At 39.0% G+C, this 23,641-nt stretch overlaps 1 protein-coding gene across 1 annotated transcript in view; it reads left to right on the top strand.

Moving 5' to 3' along the window:
• Positions 1–15,909, top strand: part of DGKH (diacylglycerol kinase eta) — a 220,788-nt gene extending 204,879 nt beyond the window's left edge. The window contains 1 exon segment of the mRNA XM_070380246.1: positions 882–15,909. Within this exon segment, the coding sequence (XP_070236347.1) occupies positions 882–934 (53 nt within the window). The 3' untranslated portion in view covers positions 935–15,909.
• Positions 15,910–23,641: the final 7,732 nt, after the last annotated feature.

The raw sequence follows: 23,641 nt of genomic DNA on the forward strand, positions 1-23,641 counted from the left end.
TTTCTGAAAACTGTTAGGTTGGCCGAAAAGATCATTTGGGTTTTTCCTATAACATTGATGGAAACATCCATACGATGTTATGGAAAAACCCAAATGAACTTTTTGGCCAACCCAATAAATCTTGGCTTCTTGGTTCTTTTCAGGAAGATGGGTCTTTAAAAAAATAAGAATAGCCCCTCTGGGGCTGCATGAAAAAAATAATAATAAATAAAAAAACAAGAAGAGTTCTGAGGGAAAGGAGTCAAAAGTGTTTTGAGGAAAAACATCAACTCACATATACCTATGCTTATGTGATTTTTTTTACACTTATAAAACATAAAAATTATTTAAATATTTCATTCACATCAAAGACTCTAAATGCAAGTACAAAAGGATTTACATTCCACATGTAGGTCATAGGTACTGGAGCCTTCCTTGAGGAGCAGGACTTATTTGTAAGTTTAATATTTTAGCAAGGAAATGTGTAGTTGTTTTAAGACTACAAAATTTATTTGAGTAAATTTTGTGGGTACCCTGGTGTCACATGTCACTTCTCTCAGAGATTCCAATAGGACCTGTGTTTTTGTAAATCAAAAAAGAAAAAGGAGAAAGTAATTTTGACAGTTGAAAAATTGACCTTGCGTGTAACCTGAGAATGTTACATTTAAGAGTGTGTAAGATGTGGGCTTTTTAATGGTTGGTAATTTTTTAATTTCAGGATTTTGGTTTTATAAACTTACTTTCCTGACTTTTCTTTGTAAATCATTGAATCTCAACTAAGATGAATCAGCTGAATGCTAACTACATTTTATTAGCTGGCTAAATATTTAACCATCAGTTTTCTCATATCAGTTAACTTCTTTCTTTCTTTTTACCTTTTTTTTTTTTTTTTTTTTTTTTAGGACCTGGGGATACCGAAAGTGGGTCATGTGAAGCGAATTCTCCAGGGAATTAAAGAGCTTGAAAGGAGCACCCTCCAGCCTGAGGTGTAATCATACTGGTGCTATTCCTTGGAAGGAAGGTCATCGCTACTTAATACAAAGTCCTTGGGAGCCATTGGCTGTTCTTGTAGTTTTCTGCCTAGATGAGTAAGCACCACTAAGACACCTCTATGGCTTAATATTTGGCTACGGGTGAAAATTTTGATTTGAGGTATTAGAAAATATTTTTGTGCCAAAAAAATACATTCCACGAAGCCATTTTCTTATTGTGCAAACCTGACATGTTCAAATATGCTCATATTAGTAAAAAGGCAGGAGGAATCTGAGACAACTGCATTGTCCAAAAGGTGGAACTGTAGAATGTTTACTTTCCTTTAATCTGGTCAGACGAGGTTTTCTTATCACACAACCACATAAAAATATGTGGCTGAAACTTACTGGGTTTCATTGTTAGAGGCATTGGCTTCTTCCCTCAAATCACTGGCTAGAAGACTAAGATGTCAGTTAAGTGATGTTTTGAATTGGTATCATTTCAGATTTCTAGCTCTCAGTGGTCAAAGGATATGGTTAAAATCCCTCAAACACTATGAATGAATGCAGATCTTAATGCACGATGTTGCTGCCTGAATTGTTTTTCTGTTTCTTGCATGTCACATTTAATATGTAACACTTAGCTTTAACGTCAGTTTTAATGGAATTTAATTTATTATTACCTAACGGAGGAGCCTGGTGGGCCGCAGTCCATGGGGTCGCGAAGAGTCGGACAGGACTGAGCGACTTCACTTTCACTTTTCACTTTCATGCATTGGAGAAGGACATGGCAACCCACTCCAGTGTTCTTGCCTGGAGAATCCCAGGGACGGGGGAGCCTGGTGGGCTGCCGTCTATGGGGTCGCACAGAGTTGGACACGACTGAAGTGACTCAGCAGCAGTAGCAGCAGCAAGTACCTTTTGGTTGGCTAAAGGCGCTTTTCTGTTCTTTGATGTGGAATTTTGCATATTATATATCTAAGAATCTGTGAACATGTGTCAGGGCCCCAATCAACAAATGATATATATCTTATGCAAGCCAATTTTATATCAGTCTGTCGTAAACAGCAGGCGTGCACATTAAGAAAATTCTCTGTATATTTTCATAAAATTATATGTTCTTTTGTCTTAAGAAAACTTAGTATAGCTCTCCAAACCAAAATTCCCATGCTGTTTTTCATTTCAATTTAATATTTATTTAATACTGTGTTTGCATCTATAATATAACAGACTGTTGACAACCAGGAATTTCCCCAGTGTCTCAAACTAGGATCAGTATTCTGACTGGCCACCAGAGTCATCCATTTGCTAAAGAGACAATTGACAGAAACTTCCCAATGAAAGAGATTTAAATTTTCTCTTAAGGGCTTTCCATTATTATTATCTCACTTAATTCTTATATCCTGTCAGGCAGATATTATTTTCCTTTTTATAAACCACTCTACTTCAATATAGTGCATGAGAAGTTAACATTTCTGTAATCAAAATCTTTGAAAGCCAAAGGCATACCTATCACAAAGTCAGAAAAATGTCCTCAAATAAATTTACTTTAGACATTATATACTAAAAAATTCATTATAGTATTTAAAAATCTTCTATATAAGAGAATTAAACAGGATACTGACCCAGTGGTGACAGTTCTCATAAAGTAGCTTTCTAGGTAGGTGCTCAAAAGATATACATATTCACATAAATATATAGACACACATATATGTACACATACACGTGTACATTTATATGTATGTTCATACTTGCATACGTGTAATCTAAAATATACTTTCATTGATATTTTCTAGACTTTTTTGCCAAATGCTTAAAGAGAAATATTGATGGGAAAACATTTAAAATGAGCTATTGTCAGACATATAATTTAATTGTATCAAAAGGGTTTACATATTTAACACTTTATTTATGATTTGAGTATTTACTAGTAAAAGTCACAGTTTGGATATCTTAAAAATAAATGAACTCAGGCTCCTGACCGAATGTGTCTGACTATATATTTTACCTAAGTTGTGAATAAATGGGAAAATTTCCAGATTGTATCAGGTAGCTTAAAAGAGCCAAGAGCTTCTCACTTAGTAATTTTAACATTATCCACACTTATGAAATCAAAAGTCATTTCCAGTTCCTTTTCGAGTCATCCACACTGGAAAGTGTCCTCAGTCACTTCCCTGTGAAATCAGGCAGTCCAGATTCTCTGAACTCTGCTTAGATCAGAGATCCTTGTCCACACACAAAAAAAGGAAAGGTAGAGAAAAGGAGGCAAGAAATCCTAGAAAAGAATGAATTAGTATAAAAAACCTTTATTGATTTTTCACTCTCCTCAAATTCTTCTTTGCCAATTGAAAAGATTCTCAAGTTATCACTTGTTCAGTTTAAGAGTAAGATGTTAATGACCGAATTTTTTATTTGATGTTGCTCTTTCACCCTCACCCTGGGGAAGGGAATGGCAGCCCACTCCAGTGTCCTTGCCTGGAGAATTCCATGGACCAAGGAGCCTGGTGGGGCTGTGGTCCATGGGGTCGCAAAAAAGTCAGACACGACTGAGTGACTAACACTTTTCAGTCTTGAGTAACATCTCTTATGTATGCCGAACCTCACTAAACAGAATCGTTAGCTAGAATTTTCCTGCACATGGCTTTTGGATGAGGGAAATTCTTTAAAAATGACAAGATTGATCTTTGGGGTTAAATAAAAGCACTTTTCACTATATGAGTCATCCGTGCATGGCTCTGTAGGACCCAGAGGACTTCACCCACACCTGCTTGTCAGGACAGTGCCCTCAGAGCCTCCGGAGGCCACGGTCCAGCCTCACGGAGGAACCAGCTTCTGTCGTAGAGGGGGTTACAGCAGGGATAGGAGGAGCTTTCCATGAGAGCTGATCAGAGCTCTGGGGAGTGCAGAGGGGCTCCGTGCCTGAGTCCACATATAAGCTGAGGTGAGAAGCTCAAGTCGGAGCCTGGCTTGGGGACTGTAATTGCAGACTTTCCTCCCCTCCAGACTCTCCTACACATGGGTAATCTCAGAGCACTGGAGGAGACTCACAGCTGACCTCCCAACACCCACTTCCTTTCGTGTTCCCTCACTTTGCTCATTTTCCTGAGGAACAACTGACTTTTTAAGAAAGACAGGGACATGGTCAGGCCTGGATAAAATTTCCAAGTACTCATTTTCTCTCTTCCATTCGTCCTTCTACGTCACTTTCTGAGTTTCATTCTTACTGCCTGGCTTCCCATCTTTCAGGACTTCCCTGGTGGCTCAGATGGTAAAAGCATCTGCCTGCAATGCAGGAGACCCGGGTTCCATCCCTGGGTTGGAAAGATCCCCTGGAGAAGGAGACGGCAACCCACTCCAGTACTCTTGCCTGGAAAATCCCAGGACGGAGGAGCCTGGTGGGCTACAGTCCATGTGTTCACAAAGAGTCGGACACGACTGAGCAACTTCACTTTCACTTTCCCATCTTTCCACAGGCCCAGTCAGAGATGGTTACTCACATTCTCACTACCATGTACTACTCTTTCCTCTGCAATTATCCCACTGCAAAAGGGCTCCTTTTGTCTCACCCCACTTTTGCCCCTAGGCTTCCCTGGTGGTTCAGTTGTAAAGAATCTGCCTGCCAATGCAGAAATGCGTGCTAAGTCACTGCAGTCATGCCTGACTCTTTGCGACCCCATGTACTGAAGCCTACCAGGCTCCTCTGTCTATGGGATTCTCCAGGCAAGAACACTGGAGTGGGTTGCCATGCCCTCCTCCAGGGGATCTTCCCCACCCAGCGATCAAGCCCATATCTCTTGCGGCTCCTGCATTGCAGGCGGATTCTTTACCGCTAAACCACTGGGGACGTGGGTTCAATCCCTGGGTTGGGAAGATCCCCTGGAGGAGGAAATGGCAACCCTCCAGTATTCTTGCCTGGAGAATCTCACAGGCAGCAGAATCTGACAGGCTACGCAGTCCACGGGGTTGCAAAGAGTCAGATACCACTGAGTAACTGAGCATGAGCACCTTTGCCCCCTCATTGTGGGTCATCTAGCCAAGTGTTATTAGGAAGAAAACAATTTAAATTTAAATTTTATAGTTTGCATTTAATGGAAGGGAACTTACTCATCTAAATGAATTGATGGATTAGAGCATTTGGGGACCATGATGTAAATTCTCTGGTGAGAAGAGGTCCGTAAATGTCCAAGATCTATGCTGTCCTACATAGTAGCCACTAGCGCCATGTGGCTATTTAAAGTTAATTTAAGTAGAAATTTACTTTCTTAACTGTCCTAGCCACATTTCAAGTGCTCAGTAATGAGAGTAGACAATTTAGATGTTGAATACTTCCGTCATTGCAAAAATTTTACTGGGTAACATTGCGCTACAATCATTGCTACTCAAAATGTGGTCCATGGACCAGCGGCATCCTGTCACCTGGGAGCTTAGAGGAGTGCAGAATCTCAGTCCACTCCGTCCCTACTGAGTCAAAATCTTCCTAAGATTTGTGAGGTGATTAGTACTGGCCTAACTGGTTTTATCTCTTCTAGATGAGTGGGATCTGAGGTCTTCAGAGGTGCTTAGAATAGCTGACTCTCCAACCCACTCTTTCCTATCCCTTCTCCAACTAATCCCAGAAATGAGCTGAAACTCATTCATCACCCATCACCAGTTTCCCTCTCAGTCCTTATTCCTAATTCAGGTTCTGGATGAGCCCTGCCTACCCAGTATATATTTTGGTAGCTAAGGTGGCACACAGATCCTGGCCAACACAGCTGACCTCACTCTAGGCCCTCACCCCACGTCTAAGTCATTAACAGTCTGCATTTGCTCATGTGACATTCTCATTTGTTCACAACTTAAACCACAGGGAACGTTTCAGAAGAATATGTACTGAGATGAGGAAAGACTGGGTCAGTCTCCAGCAACTTGTACTTTTCGCTTTCTCTTATCAGCAGACTATCCTATTGACATTGTTCATGCTTGAGGACACACAGCAGCACACACACATTAAATGAATCATTAGGCATGCAAAAAAAAAGGGGTGGGGGAGAGAGACCCAAAATGATTGCAAGTAAAGTGAATATGTCATTAAAGCCCTCGAGGCATATTTTGCTAGACTAAAATCTGGCTTTCTTATTATGCTACCTTATCTTGATTTTCAGGTGGTTAATAATTCTTTAAAATAGTGCCTGGAAAATAATAGATTCTTGACCCTCAAAATACAAATTATGTAATTCTATAATAAGATCTTTCCCAGTGACGTACAGTCAGTAAGCCTTTACTATTTACGTAATGATATAATTGACCAAAACATTACTGCCTAGAGATTCTTCAGCTAACTTTGAAGAATGATGAGATCACTGCTTGAGTCTCCATAGAAGTTATTTGTAACAGGAATGGAGGAAGGAAATACTCATGCAAAGCTATGACTTAAAAAATTAGAGCAGAAACTTCTCTATGCCATGTCTAAAGTAAATGACCCGTTTGCCCAACAGAGTTGACAACATAGTGGACTTTTAATGTTGTACAGATGTGAATTCTTTAAAGATACTGCTTCTCATTAAGCTCTAAAAACATTACATCTCTCAACCTTGACATCTACGGTCCCTCCTGCCGCCCCCTTCCAAAATGAACTTATCTTGAATGTTTCACATGCAGCTTGGACTGATGACCAAAGTGACAGTTCTTTAAGTCAGCTGAAAGAATGGGAAGTGCAGAGTCCTCAGTACTCATGTTGGTCAGTGGGATGGCTTCCCAAGTGTTTTCCAGAGCTTGGCTGCCACGTCTGTCCCCTCAGTGCCCCTCGCCCGATGCCAGGGGGCCCGGGGCTTGTTTCTGTCTGCTCCGGCATCTCCCCAGTGACTCCTGTATAGCAGTTTCTGTCTTAGATGGATAATATGTTGACTTTGCAATGGGATGCCTTCCTGAAGAAACAAGCAAAACTTTAGAAAGACAATGGTTGATTTTTATAATATGCAGAGCACTAATTTATATCTTTCTTATTGTTTTCTCTTTTATTTTCTCCAAGTTCTGTTGAGAGATATTTCCGTTAGAATGGAAAAAGCTATAAAGGTTTGTCATTACAGAGAACAGAGAGAGAAATGACAGCTGGGCTGTACCTATTTGTGTATTTCTTTCTGTTATTTTCAGGAGAAGCTTAACACAGTAAGCAAGGCTGCGTTAAACTCAGTAACGATAGGGACTTCACCAAAGGTCCAGTGGTTAAGACTTGTGCTTCCAATGCAGGGGGCACGGGTTCAATCCTTGGCCAGGGAACTAGGATCCTGCATGCTGCACAATGCAGCCAAAAGAAAAAAAAAAAACTCAGTAATGGTGTTTAGTAAAAACCCATATTACTAACATAGGTGAACAAGTTAATTCTTTTATGTAATTAAGATTCTATTTACATATATTTATATCTTCTCTCTTAATTTTGTATGCACTTCCAAGTTTTAGTTGGAAAAGTAGAAACCAAGCCACTACTTAAAAGTTATTTTAAAAAGCTCCACATAAAATATTTCATTTTAGCTACGAGTTACTCATTGTATAGGAATTTATGAATAGTCTGGATATTTCATAGAACTGCACTTCAAGAATAAATTAACCTAACCTAAAGGAACATATGGCAACTTTTTAAATGGAATAAAATGTTTCATACTCAGTTGATAAGGCTATTGAAGTAGGTTAATGAGGTTAGTTATACAAGCTAAAAAGGAAAACAAATATATTTTGTGGTCCTTACTGTTTGATTGCACTATTGTTTACCACAGCTTAGCCATCTATTTCTCTATTCTAAGTATTAAGCTGATATGTAGCTATGAGATTTCTTACAGTTCTGGTAACTGGTAGCTAGTGCTGTGAAAGGTTTTGGTGTTGTGATATTCCCAGTTTTGTGAGTTATATATTGTGTATTGAAGATGACTAATAAATTGGAGTAATATATTTATCTAGAGCTGGGAAAATAAGATATTTTCAAATCTTCAAGTAAGTTGTATCAAATTTTTTCTTTCTCTGAAGTGAGATAAAAGTCTCACTTTTATGTTAAAATGTCTATTTATACAACAGCTTTCTCCTTTTACTGGTTTTATTAATTTTCATATTAAAATTTTTCTTATCTTTTTATACCAAAATAATGATCATGCTGGTGATTCAGACTTCCAAGATGTATTTTAGTTTGCAGGGCTTTTGGCAGACAAAATATTTAATAACAAAGCAGCTTTGTACATTTTGTGGCTTTGGGGGCAAGAATTTTGTCTTTGAAACTCTATGTGAGGCAGTGCTGATATCAGCAAAGTCAATGATAGACAGTATTATTCATAATCATCAGCAGAAGGTTTTACAAGTTGTGTAAATCAGAGTGCACTTATTTATTATACCATGAAATTTAATCTTTATACCAAATGCATATTCTAGCTCTTTTCCTTGTTACTGCTGTTGCTTAGAGTGTAATAGCTCTGTTCCTGATTGACTTATGTACTTGAAGTACTCATTTCTGCCAAACAGATGCCCAGTTTTTTTTCCTTGTAAAAAATGGTATTATTTACCTTCCTAGACAATGAAAAAGTCATAGGGACTTTGTTTAAAAAAAATCATTTTCATGTTTAAAATAAATAAGGCATATTTATTTCATGTTTAAAATAAATAAGGCATAAAATAAAAAAGGCATAAATCAAAAAATGAAATCATCAAGGTTAAGAATTTAATATAGCAAAGGGATTCGTCATGCTGTATTTGCCCAATATACATTTTATCTTCAAGTCAGAACATCTTTTCTGTAGTTAATCTTCAACTTTTGTTGTAAAAGAGAGCTCAGTGATTATACTGCCAGTATAACATTTGAGGGCTTCCCCAGTGGCTCAGTGGTAAAGAATCCACCTGCAATGCAGGAGATGCGGGAGATGCAGGTTCGATCCCTGGGTCAGGAAGATCCCCTGGAGGAGGGCATGGCACCCCACTCCAGTATTCTTGCCCGGAGCATCCCATGGACAGAGGAGCCTGGCAGGCTACAGTCCATGTCCGTGGAGTCACAAAGAGTCGGACACGACTGAAGTGACTGAGCGCACAGACACGAGTGGCATTTGAATGAACATTCAGAATCTTGAACCCTCCAAATTTCACATACTTCCAGCTCTTGGTTTCAAAGTGTATGTTTTTAACAGGTTTGCATTTGACTCTGGGCTGCTTCAGTCAGAGTACCCCTAAGCGATTATGGTTTGCTAGTTTGTTTCTGTCAATTAAGTCAGTGAGATTCTAATTGAGTCTTGAACTATTTCTGTTTTTGAAATATTCTCTATTCAACTTTTTAAAAACCAAAAATCTGAAACATAGTAGCACAACAGCATACTACACAGAATAAAAATCACATTTTCAAGGAAAAATGTCACATATTAAAGCCCTAAACTCAATTGCCATATTGCTTTACAGTATAAGCAGTAGATGAATTGTAAACTGTTTAAGAAATGTAGAAAATTAAGAATTAATTTAACTCAAAAGAGTTTTATTATACTGTTGCCCAATCAATTATTGATGGCAGGAAAGAAGAAAACATATCAGAAACATTCTATGAAAATTAAAGGATAAAGGAGCTTGGTAATTTGGGAGAGTTTTGGAAATGAAGAGTGTGAATGTAGATCTCTTTCAGCTTATTTTATAGAAATGCAAAGCAGGTGTGAGATATATGGCGGGCACAAAACAAGAACATAAAAATGTTACACTGGTGAAGTTTGGAATTGTATCTTTACTCTTTTCAAAATAACCAGTGAGTTTAAGGAGCCCATTCTACTGTTGAAGCTTGGAAGTCGGTTAAACAGATACTGGTTGGCCAGAAAGCTCATTTGGGTTTTTCCATAACATTTTATAGCTACGATATGGTTTGGATGACCTGATCATTTGTGTGCATTACATGAGGCAAGATAAACCATAATATATATACAGACTTCCTAGACAATAATCCCTGGACTTCCCTGGTGACTCAGACAGTAAAGCGTCTGCTATAATGAGGGAGACCGGGGTTCGATCCCTGGGTTGGGAAGATCCCCTGGAGAAGGAAATGGCAGTCCACTCCAGTACTCTTGCCTGGAAACTCCCATGGACAGAGGAGCCTGGTAGGCTACAGTCCATGGGGTCGCAAAGAGTCGGACACGACTGAGCGACTTCACTTTTTTCACGTTCGTGAATGATAGAGAACTGGTCAGTAGGGCTTAGCAACTTCCCAAAGAAGAGCTCTGGTAAAGGTAGATCAGACCAGACCACACGGAGTAAAGAGGTATTTATGAACCTTCCCAGCCTTGAAATTTGTTAGAAGGATGGATTTTTCTTTCGTTTGAAACAGCAACAAAGTATTCAAATTTACAGTATTCCTAGTAGCTGAATCGTGTGACTCTAGAGGTGGGAATAGGGTTGGGTTCATTGGATTCCGCAACTGACTTTGGCCCTGGCTCCCTTTGTCCTTTCTACGAGCTCTATGTTTCGGTCCTTTGGTTTCCCTAGTTAGAAATGGCCCACGATATTATCAGGGAACTATGTAAGTGTGAGTCGTACTTAAACATACCTCTTTTCCCGCTGTCGTTTAGATATAAAGGATCCCAGACTATAGCATGAAAATTAAAAGTCCGAGTTAGTATCCTTCAGTGTTTATTTTAAAAATGAGAGTGAAGTCACATTAGCACTATCTTGCTCAGAGTAGGTTATAGGTATTTTCATCTATGTAGTATAGATTTATCTTTTCATCTTAGGATAGGCTAAAAACTTCTAAAATCTTCAGAAATTTAGAGTAATTTTTTTACACTCACCCCAGACAAACATTTTATAAATATATACATATGTATATTATGTAATATAGCTGAGTTCTGTGATTCTGTTATATATATATAACTAAGAACTACACATCTTTTCATAGCTTAAATCCCCAAAGAGGAAATGTCTCTTTAAATCAGCATTGAAAAAAAGGAACACCGGATGTTTAACTCTGTGATGTCATTTACCCAGTGAATTCTGAATGGTTTCCTTGCTATTTATTAATTTTTTAATATAAATTTATTTTAATTGGAGGCTAATTACTTTACAATATTGTATTGGTTTTGCCATACATCAACATGAATCCACCATGGGTGTATACATGTTCCCCATCCTGAACCCCCTTCCCACTTCCCTCCCCATACCATCCCTCTGGGTCATCCCAGTGCACCAGCCCTGAGCATCCTGTATCATCTGAAGCATGCATCACTGTCTTCTCTAGCTATGGAGTAGTACTGTCTCTTGCAAAGTACCTTTAAAACTTCCGGTAAAGAAATTAAGCTAGAGATTGTCTTACTCATTACCATAATGAAAACCTGAGTACAATTAAAGAAATTAGAATAACCCAGTTAAAATTATCAAATGTAGATGAGGGTAAATGAATATTGACTTTATTTTCCCCTGACCCTTGAATTCAGTCACTATCTGACCACTTGACTCAAAAAGTTCTTTGCTAAATCTGCTATTTATAACAGTATAATATGATACATTGGCACTCCTGTGGCATCCCTTTCCCCTAAAAATGTTGGGATTTTAAGAGGCTGTAAGCTGCATGACATCAAGGAAAAGACTGAATCAGAACTCATTTACCTGTGTTTTGATCTGTCTTAATGGCTTCTCTGGCGGCTCAGTGGTGAAGAACCCACCTGCCATTGTAGGAGATGCAGATTCAATCCCTGAGTCAGGAAGATCCCCTGGAGAAGGAAATGGCAACCCACTCTAGTATTCTTGCCTGGGAAATACCATGAACAGAGGAGCCTTGTGGGCTACAGTCCATGGGGTCACAAAGAGTTGGACACAACTTAGAGACTCAACAACAACAATGAGACAACTTAGCTTTCATAATAACAGATCTCTAAATGATGATTCCAGAACGGTTTGGTACAGTGATGGGAATAAGTTATTTTTCTGGGAATTTGCTTCCCACAGTGACCTGATATACAGTTGATCTTAGTATAACTTAATTATAATTTTAATTAGAACCTTCCCTGTTTACAGATTTCTGTTGTGCAGCTATTTTTTTATATACATAATGATGAGGATGAAAGCATTGCAAACTCGAGCAGGTCTTTTGTTTCCTCGCCTCCTTTTACTCGAAAAGATTTTAGAAAGCTTTTGAGAGGTGACACAGTTCTCATAGCAACATTATGTGATCATGTTCTTCTGCCAAGAAACTCCTAAGCTAAAATGTGGAACAAAACACAAGCTTAACCTAATCTTGGTTTTGAATTGTGTAAGCCAAAGCATTTTCTATATAAAAAAAAAATTTTTTTAGTACTTATACAGTTGCATATTTCATTTTTTGTCCATCTCAAAAATTGAATTGGCATTTTGTGTTCTATTTCTAATTAGTTGCAGTAAAGCAAAGTGACAATTCCATTCAGGCCTTTATCAGAACAAACCTTCATTATTCTTCTATGGTTTTGCTATGGTTTTTCAGTAACCAGTTTTCCCGCCTCATTCTCCCCTACCACTCATCCATCTTCCACATGACTGACAGAGTGGTCTTTTTAAAACACAAATTTCTTTTGTCATGATTCAGCTGAAAAAAATCTTAACTAGACTCTCCTTCTTTACAGCACAGCACCCCAACTCCTTAGTGTGATGGATAAGGATCTCCATGACCTCGTCCCACCTTTTTTAGCATCCTCACCTACCGTTTCCACTAGAGACCTTTTGTAACCCAGGAATTTGGAGCTACTCACAGTTCAGTGCTTTGGCATAATCACTTGCTGGAGATTAACTCATTTAAGATTCAGTTCAGATTTTACCTTCTGGGACACTCTGCCTAACTACCCAGAAGGTTAAGTATTTCATCCATGCTCCATAGTCTCTTGAAATTTATTCTATAAAATCATTTCAATAATTATTGAATATGTATGAATATATGAAAGAAAAGTCAAAGTGTTAGTCACTCATTCGTGTCCGACTGTTTGCGAGCCCATGGATTGTAGCCCATGAGGCTCCTCTGTCTGTGGAATTCTCCAGGCAAGAATACTGGAGTGGGTAGCCGTGTTCTTCTCCAGGGGCTCTTTCCAACCCAGGGATTGAACTTGAGTCTCCCACATTGAAGGCAGATTCTTTACTGTCTGAGCCATCCGGGATGCCCCATATGTAAAGATATATATATATATATATATCTCTCACATTTCAGCAATTCAATGTATATATCTGCTTGTCAACAACTGGATTTCTCTATCTTCGTAGTTTCAGTATCTAGCGAGCCCATGGTAGGATTTTAGTAAATGTTTTTGAAATGGTGAAGATAATATAGAGCCCAGACTTCTCTGTATTTTTGCACTTCCATAAATGAACGTATAAACTTTCCTGACAGTCCACAAGAGGTGGGTGTGTGTTCAGAAGCATGCAGGAATTTTGGGGAAAAAAATTTAAAAAAATTTTAAAAAAGGAATTTTGGGAGAATCAACAGAAGAGAAACAGCAGGAAAGAACAGTTGATTAATGAAGAATAATCGTTAGCTACTCATGAGAAATATTTACCAAATTTGAATTCTTGTTTCTAAAGTTGAGGCTTAGAAAATTTTCTTGTAATTGCAGAATTCTTATTTGTAATTCGTAAATATGCCTTAAAGATGATCTTTCTCATTGGCAGATGTTCTGTATTCAGTGTATACAGTCTACATAGATACGTACACTAATGACCTACACAAAATAATGACACTTGAGAAAGAATAAAAAAAAAATGAAGGTAAAATTTTCTGAAAAATAGATTTCAACCAGAGATGGAGAATGATTTGTGCAGTTTCAGGTCATTTTTCAGGTCATTTATAGTTAATGATTATTTCATTTTTTATTATGTAAATGTAAGAAGGCTTCTTTGCCACTGTTGGTGACTCAGATGGTAAAGAATCTGCCTGCAGTGTGGGAGGCCTGGGTTTGATCCCGGGATCCGGAAGATTCCCCTGGAGAAGGTAATGGCTACCCACTCCAGTATTCTTGCCTGGAGAATTCCATGGACCGAGGAGCCTGGCGGGCTACAGTCCATGGGGTTGCAAAGAGTCAGACATGACTGAGCGACTGACACACACAGATAGACCATAAAGACTAAAAACTATTACCTAAGGGACTGTTTTTATTTTGTGATTCTATAAAGCCTTTCTACCATGTCTCCAAATTATGATAAAGATTGACACAAAAAGTCCTTTAAAGTCAATTTTTAAAATGAAACAAGTCCCCAATTTGCGTATAATTAAATTAAATCACCTCTTACTTCACTCAGTAGGATTTTTTCTACCTGCTCTACATTTGACCTTTGATTAATGCTGGGGATGCAAATAAAATAAGACTGCTCTTATCTAATAGAGTTCAAGTTCATGGTCATGATTATTTTTCTAGTCTGTTTAAGAAATTGGGAGGACATGTTTTTAAGGCAAATACTACTTCTCAGGGTTTTCCAGAAAAGTCATCACCTTCCACCCAAAAAACTAACAAGTTCTGTGTCATAAAGGACTAATCTCATTTTTATGTCCACAATTTTTGTATTTTCAGGTCAACTGCAAATAATTTTTGACCATCACTCGTCAAGTACATCTTTCACCAATTCTATAAAACCCCATTTTCACAACCATAGGTGCTATACATGATTCAAATGACTAATGAGTTTATAGAACACAAATTCAACTTTCAGTCTATTTTAGGAAGGCATATATCCTTATTTATGACAGTTACTCCAAAATATATGAAATATCCATTGGGAATTCACAGTAAAAGGAAAAAGTTATAAAACAATGCTTTGCAATGTACTTCAAAGGCTCCATTTGTAGTTATGGGTTGATGTTTCCACCACTTTTATTTTTAATGGGGAGAAAGGAGTCATAATATTAACAGCTAGCATACTTATCTAAGCATATGGTAAATCCACTATTAGTATTTATGTGCCGCAATGCACTGATACATAGATGAACTATTTGAGTTGCAAAAAATTAACTTCTCTGAATATTTATTAATGGTTAGACAATTGGATTCCTTTATAAGAAGGAAAAAATATTGTAAGTATGGAAAAAACCTTACTTGAATGTATACTTACATTTTGATAGGCATATTTTGAAGTCACCACTTCCCATCAGTATAAAATATCAACCATTTCTATGTTCTCTAGCAAAAAGAAATTCTTAGTTTGATAGAACTTTACTCTTTGTTCCGTGTTGTGAAAGGCCCACAAACAAAGGAGGCTCAGAAGACTGGACACTTGACCGTTACACTCAGTAGCATCATTCTACCTTTCAATAAAGAGAATTAGCAATGATTTGCCTCTTATTTATCATCACATTGAATATCTAACAGCATAGTTCCTTTTGTCCCTTGCATTGCAGAAGGTAGTTGTACTCTAGCCTTTGCCATATTACTTATAGCTAATAATTTACTACGTTTTTGTAGTCTGTTTTGAAACTTTTATCTGAAAGATGGAGATCCTATCTATTTATTATACAGTGGGCTCTGTTTGCTGCAGAAAAGAGTGAAACTTTAAACTGCTTAGCACATTTGCCAGTGAAATATACCTGAGAGAGCAGAGGTTATAACTTTAGCTCTAATAACTTTTAATAATGGTAAGAAAACATGAGTTTTGTTTGTTTACATGCTGTTTACAATGGCATAATTTTTTAAATATATACAACAATTGAGATATTTATTGCATACTATTTTAAAGATGTTTTATGTGTTTTCACCTTTGGAATATATTGTTACAGTTCCTTATACTGATAATTTGGGTGGCTTTGTTAATGTAGCTAGTAATTTTTATGACTACTAAGTGACCAGGTTTCTGTGCCTTTTATTGTGGGATGCATGATTATGTATTTATTGTATGGAAGTCACTGATGCGTGTATTTTTGTACCTTGCCGAGAGTAATGGTTGATCTTGATGTATCTGATGATGAGAGATGCCTTTCCCAAAGGGCACTGCCTTGAGATTGTCCTTCTCAAATAAAAAGATTGCATTTGGACAGTGTGTGAAGTCTCCATTTTTTTTCTGGTTGGAATCTTTTTTTTTTTAATTAAATATTTTCTGTTGAGATAATTGTGGAGTCTAATATAGTCATAAGAAAATAACAGAGAGAGAGATCCTGTGTACCCTCTGCACATTTCCCCCTGGTAATGACATCTTGCAAACATATATCACAACCAGGATATTGACACTGACATAGTCAAGACAGAAATGTTCTCTCATCACAAGGACCCACAACAAAGATCCCCTTGTTTTGCCACATCTATTTCCCTCCCACCTCCACCCCATCCTTAATCCTGAGAAACCATTAATCTACTTCCACTTTTATAATCTTAGCATTTCAAGAGCATTATATTAGTGGAGTCATATAGTATGTGACTTCCTTTTTTAACTCAGTCTGGTTTTCTGAGATTCATCCAGTTGTTGCATATATCAATAGTCATCAGTAGTCTGTTTCTTTTTATTGCTGAGTAATACTCCATTCAGTGGGGGGATTCATGGTAAACGTTTATTTGGTTTATCCTTATAGTAAAGAGTCATTGCAGTTTACTGATAATCAACACTTGTTAAGAACCAAGTAGCTGTTTCCAGTGGGAACAATCTATGAATAGTCCTGTCTAGTGAGAAAGAAAGGCTATTGTAGCACAGACTGTTATGTGCAGTCATAAAAGTCTGCAACCATGTACAGCAAGTCCCCTGCAAAAGGAATGAGTTCCATTCCAAGAACACCGTAAGTTAGCCTAGGTACCTAATGAACACGATTGGCTGTCTAGAACTGTATTGTAATAGCTTTATAATACTTTTCACCCGAATAATACATGAAAGCAAGCAAAACATTTTATCATAGTACCAGTGCCAGCTACGTCACCGCTGCTTTTACGCTTACTTCCGGACATCTTGGGTTTGAAATAAAGATACTGTACTCTCTACAATGCTGTACAGCAAAGTACACAAACGCACAACCACTTGTAGAGGGTCCACCCACGTGATAATGTGAGTTAGACACGACCTAACTCATGTGACTGGACATATGAACACGTGTTCACGTCTTTGAAGTTTGCATCTTGAAGGGCCGTATGTAGGGGACTTACTGTATGTGGGGAGCACAGAGGGACAGAGGATGAGAGGAGGTTTAGGGGTGCGTTCCTGGATCAGTGACCTTGAGTCTTCAAGCAGTTAGCCAGGCAAAGTACGGGCGTGTGATGTAGGGCTGACAGTGCAGCCTGGTGCTGTAGAAGCGTAAAGGGAGTACAGCGGAGACGGAAACTGAGCTGGTGACGGCCGGACCACGTGATCAGATCTGACCACGTGATCAGGTCTGACCTCCGTGGGTGGAGTAGACCTGCAGAGGACTAAAGACAGGACGATTAGCTAGAGATTGAAGCAATGGATGATGAGGGACTTCTTTAGGGCAGTTTTAGTGGAAATGGAAAGGAGGGAACAGATCTGAGAAATACTGAGATGAAAACGGCTTGCGCTTGGAGACTGGCAGTGGATAAGCAAGGAGAAGAGAAGACTCGGATTTCTACCAACTGAAAAGGAAAGTACCTAAGTCAACTTCTTACTCGGGCATCACAGGGTAAGACGACCATAGGATTTCCATAAGGTACATGACAGTGTCCGGGAGAGAGATGGGAAGGAAATACTGATCTGGGAGCCTCATGAGGTGGGTTGAAGCCATTAGAAAGATGAAGTCCTGAAAGATCCCCAAGGACTCAGAAGAGGCGTCCACAGAGCTAGGACTCCGAGGAAGTTGGAGTTCTTCCTCCAACTTTGAGGAAGACCTCCGAGGAAGGGGTGCTGTACAGATGGTGCCTCTGGGAGATGGGTGTGATGAAGCCGATTCCGGGCTGGAGAACGGGACCAACTACACTTCGGAGGTGAGAACTGGTCCCAGGCCATGCTGGCAACAAGGGTGAAGAAAGGAGGAAGAGTAAGCCTCTTTGCTTCCCACTTGCCTTCCTGTGCCCCACATTGGCAGAGTGGGCAGGAAACCAGCTGGCAAGGGAGCAGAGCATTCGTATTGCGAGAGCCTCAACCCCAGCATCACAGCAGACAATGTGTATATGGGAGCTGAGAGGTCAGTGGCTTCTTAGTCGCACACAGCACTTTTCTTTAAGATCAGTGGAAAGTGGGGCAAGATGTTGCCCCCAGAGAAACAGCTGAGGGACCAGAGGATTCTTAGTTTGAAAAAGAGAAAATTTCGGGTTGAGGAAATGGGGTAGAGGTGGGAGGAGATGAAGTTGGACCTAAAGTTGATTAAGATATTTGAGAGACAATCACAGGGAGTTTGGCTTGCATTAATTCTTAATATTTTATTAAATTATTTATCTTTTATTTATCCATCTTTAATAAATTATTAAATCATTAATTTAAAATTTTTCATATCTTTATACAATGTTAAAGGTTATATTCCATTTACAGTTATTTCAAAATATTGTCTATATCCCCATGTTGTACAATACATCCCCGTAGCCTGTCTTCTAACCAATAGTTTGGACCTCCTACTGCCCCACCCCTATATTGCCTCCTCTCTCTCCCCATTGGTAACCACTGGGTCACTCTCTATATCTGTGAGTCTTCTTCTTTTTTGTTATGTTCACTATTTTGTTGTATTTTTTTAGATCTCACATGTAAGTGATGTTAAACAGTATTGTCTTTCTCTGTCTGGCTTAGCATAATACCCTTCAAGTCCCATCTATGCAAATGGCATGCATTTGGCATGCCATTTGCCAACATTTTCAATGTTGGCAAATGGCAACATTTTCATTCTTTTTATGGCTGAATAGTATTTCATTATATATATGTATATATATATATTTATATATATATATATAAAAACATCTCCTCTATCCATTCATCTACTGATGGACACTTCTAAATGAGATAAACAAGTGAAATTGACAGGAAAAACTATGATGTCCAAAGACGCACTGGACTGTCTCATTGAATGAGTTCCCCTTTAAGAAAAGGGTTCAGAGACTGAGAGGATGTGAACCCATGGGGGAAGAAAATTTTTAACCACTGTATCCCAGTGTATGGACCAGTGCTTGGCACATGGTATGCACGTGATCTATTTGATGACTAAGTAAGAATTAATTCGAGCATCAGATCACAGGAGCAGAACATCTTGAGGGGCCCTTTAACCTTGCATTTGGCTATATATAAAGGGAAAATACGCAGAATCCTAACCAAGTTAGGAAAAAAAAAAAGAACCAGAGTTTAAACTCCAAAAAAAAAAGCTTGTTATCCAGCATCCTTTTAAAAACAAGTCACTAGTGACTAGTAAATAGAAACATTTACTCATTTCCATGGTGACCCTGAGATACTGTCTGAAGGACTTTCTGAATCATCATATTAAATTATTTTTACTTTAAAATGCAAATTATATTCTATAAAAATTCTTTAAAGCAGTAACTTGTTTATATAGTCATAATTCTTCCTTAATCAGAAGGTCAGTTTCCTAATCTTGGCAGCAAACAGTGTAGAGTCTGTCTTTGACCTTTCAGGCTACTATAACAAAATACCATAAACTGGATAGATTTTAAACAACAGAAATTTATAGATTATAGTTCTGGAGGCTGTGAAGTCCAAGATCAAGGTCCTAGGAAATTCTGTGTCTGACGAGAGCCCATTTTCTGGTTCACAGAGGACCACCTTCTTCCTCTGTCTTCATATGTTGGAAGAGGCCAGGAAGCTCTCTGGAGTCTCTGTGTGTGTGCTCAGTCACTCAGTCGTGTCTGACTCTTTGTGACCCCATGGATTGTAGGCCACCAGGCTCCTCTGTCCATGGGATTTTCCGGGCAAGAATACTGGGCTGGTTGCATTTCCTTCTCCAGGAGTTTCTTTTATAAGGGCACTAATCCCACTCATGAGGGCACAGTCCTCGTGACCTACTCACCTCCAAGAGGCCCGGCCTTCTAATATCATCTCCTTGAGGGTTAGGATTTCAACAAACATTCAGATCGTGGTGTAGTGCTAGCACAATAATTTTTTACCGGGAAACCTAAATACAGTGAATTTCTCTGCATTATTATTATTTTAGAAACAAGAATTTTCCCAATAGTCCAAGGATCTGAACCTTATCTTTCCTCCCCTATCTCTAGCCTTGATGTTTGTCTTCCCCAGTCCTTGTGCCATCGTGGTGCCTTCACAAAATGTGACAATTAGTGCTATGGTTGGTAACATCCTGGAACTTGCCTCTGACTGGGGTGTAGATTCCAGCCACAAGAATGAGAGGCTACAGATGAGAAATTATAGCGTCCTAGAATTGAATAGCACTTCTTAGTTTGAGGCACTATATGTACATTTAATGGAGTACGAAATGGCAACCCACTCCAGTATCCATGCCTGGAGAATTCCATGGACAGAGGATCCTAGCACGCTACAGTCCATGGGGTCGGACATGACTGAAGAGACTTAGCACACATGCACACATGTACACTTAATCTTCATCATAACCCTGTAAGTTTAGCATTAGTCCCATGAGAAATGTTCTCACACCCTCCACACAACTCAGGTTGGTTCTACTTTTGGCCATGATATTTTGGATCAATATGGGCATCGTGCATTACCCTTCCTTAAAGGAGAGACACTGACTCACCAAGTAGGAAGAAGCCCCAGAAGCATGGTATCAGTAAAGCACATTCTTTGAATACCTCCTTTCCTACCCACACTTCCTTCCCACCGCAATCCACCCTGCCATAGCACCCTACCAACTGGGAGAAAGTCCACGAAGGGAAGGGACCAAAGATTATCCAGTAGGTTTTTTTTTAAAGCATTCTACTCATTTTTTCCAAAAAATACATTTTTTCCAGTATATATAAATACTGCAAGGAGATCAAACCAGTAAATCCTAAAGGAAATCAATACTGAATGTTCACTGGGAGGACTGATGCGGAGGCTGAAGTTCCAATACTTTGGCCACCTGATGTGAAGAGCCAACTCACTGGAAAAGACCCTGATGCTGGGAAAGATTGAGGGCAGAAGCAGAAGGGGACGACAGAGGATGAGATGGTTGGATGGCATCACCAACTTGATGGATATGAGTGTGAGCAAGCTCTGGGAGATGGTGAAGGACAGAGAAGCCTGGTGTGCTGCAGTCACAAAGAGTCGGACATGACTGAGCAACTGAACAACACAAATATATACATATGTGTGTATACATACATATGTATGCTGCTGCTAAGTCACTTAAGTCGTGTCCGACTTTGTGTGACCCCATAGACGGCAGCCCACCAGGCTCCCCCATCCTCGGGATTCTCCAGGCATTTGCCATTTCCTTCTCCAATGCATGAAAGTGAAAAGTGAAAGGGAAGTCGCTCAGTCGCGTCTGACTCTTCACGACCCCACCAGGTTCCTCCGTCCATGGGATTTTCCAGGCAAGAGCACTGGAGTGGGGTGCCATCCACCTTCTCCGATACATATGTATACACATGCTTATATGTTAACAAGTTTAACTGAACAGCTCTTACGCACGTGCAATCTGCTTTAATATTTTCTATTTTTTTGTAGACCATTTTTTAAAAAGTCTTTTATTGAATTTGGTACAATATTGCTTTCTGTTTTTAAGTTTTGGATTTTTGGCAGTGAGGTATGTGGAATCTTAGCTCTCTCCAACCAGGGATCGAACCTATCTTAGCTCTCTCCAACCAGGGATCGAACCTGCACCCTTTGCACTGAAAGGCAAAGTCTTAACCACTGGACTGCCAGGGAAGCACCTCTATTTTCTTTTTTAAAATACTGATTGCAACCTATCAAAATGATTTTATAACTCACTAGTGAAAGAATCGGCAAACTTTTTCTGTAAAGGGTTTAGTGAATATTTTGGACTTTGTGGGCCATGGGGGACTCTTAAGTCTACTCAACACTGCTGTGTCAGCAGAAAAGCAGTCACAGACAAGATGTGAATAATGGGCATCATTGTGTTCCAACAGAACGCTCTTTACAAAAACAGATGACAAGGGGACTTCCCTGGTGGTCCAGTGGTTAAGAATCACCTTGCAATGCAGGTGACATGGGTTCAATCCCTTGTCTGGGAACTAAGACCCACATGTCTCTGGGCAACTAAGCCCATGGACCATAACTAGAGAACGTGTGAGCCGCGACTACTGAGCCTTCACACTACAACTAGAGAATCCATGCACTGCAATAAAGGATCACGCATGACACAGCAGAGATCCTGCATGCTGCAAGTAAGACTCAACCCAGCCAAATAAATAAATGCTAAAACAGAAGGCAGCCTGACCCCTGCACTAATAGGTCATTGTCCACAGTTCTACAGTTTTAAAAATGCAGCCCTAGTTCAAAAGTTTCCAGTGCTCCACTGACTTCCCAAGAATCATCTGGAAAGCAAGTTAAAAAATGTCCAGGACCTATGGAACTAGAATCTTTGGGGAAGGGATCAGTGTGCCATTCTGATCACCCTCCCTGCATAATTCTTACCTTGACCAGGCTTAGGAATCACTGATCTGATCCAACCTCTCTACTCACCTTAGCCCCTAGTTTACAGAAAATAAACTAGAGCTTGAAAAGCTAAGTTCTGGGCTTCAAGAAATTGTCAACAAGTTTAAAGAACCCAACTCATACAAACTAGAGACTCTTAACCCTAGTGCAGTTAAGTTGGAAATTAATAACAAGAAATCTGCAACAGAGCATAAAACTTACCTCTCATAACTTGTTCAAAATATATCCCCACAGTAAATCAGCAAAACTGATAACCAGTTAAAGCTCAGAAGCCAATAACCATTAGACTGACAATAAGAATATTAAACATCTCAAGACTATGATAAAAGTTTGTTCAGCTCAATGGCATGAATGTCTAAAAGCTCATTATTCGATGATGACAATTTTTTGACCATCAAGAAACACTGATATATAACACTCTGATTAGCTTAATAATGATTTGATGAAATATGCAATTTCAACTGGAAATCAAATTATTAAAGAGCACTTCAGCTTATTTGAAAATGATTATAGAATCCTTGGAAATATGTTTTACTGTTTTTGGCCAGAAGTAATTTCTAAATTTAAAAGTAAAATCCAGTCTCTATTTTCGTCAAGATAGAAATTATCTTAATGTAATTTCTATCTATCTTAATATAGGGACTTCAATAACAATAAAATGAATAAAAATAAACACAAGCAAAAATTGGAAGTCAAACTAACTTTAGTGAATCAATTCATTGTAAACTCTGTGAACTTAAATGTTAATTTATATTCATGTTATACTGACTCATTCTCTGATATTCTGCATTCTCTGATAACTTTAATTACAGAGTAGTTTAGGTATTAACTAAAATCACTTAGGGCTTCCCTGGTAGCTCAGCTGGTAAAGAATCTGCCTGCAACGCAGGAGACTCTGGTTCGATTTATGGATTGGGAAGATCCCGTGGAGAAAGGGATAGGTTACCCACTCCAATACTCTTGGGTTTCCCTGATGGCTCAGACAGTAAAGAATCTGCCTGCAACACTGGAGACCTGGGTTAGATCCCTGGGTTGGAAAGATCCACTGGAGGAGGAAATGGCAACCCACTCCAGTATTCTTACCTGGAGAATCCCCATGGACAGAGGTACCTGGAGGGCTACAATCCATAGGGTCACAAACAGTTGGACATGGCTGAGCGATTAAGCACAGCACAAAGTCACTTATCTCCCTTGTACATTGAGTCTGCATGAAAGGAAAGCTTTCAAGCCTACCTCTGAATTGGTGTTTTTTTCTCATCCTTTAC

The sequence above is a fragment of the Bos mutus genome, chromosome 12 (assembly GCF_027580195.1).
Source record: "Bos mutus isolate GX-2022 chromosome 12, NWIPB_WYAK_1.1, whole genome shotgun sequence".
Taxonomy (NCBI): domain Eukaryota; kingdom Metazoa; phylum Chordata; class Mammalia; order Artiodactyla; family Bovidae; genus Bos; species Bos mutus.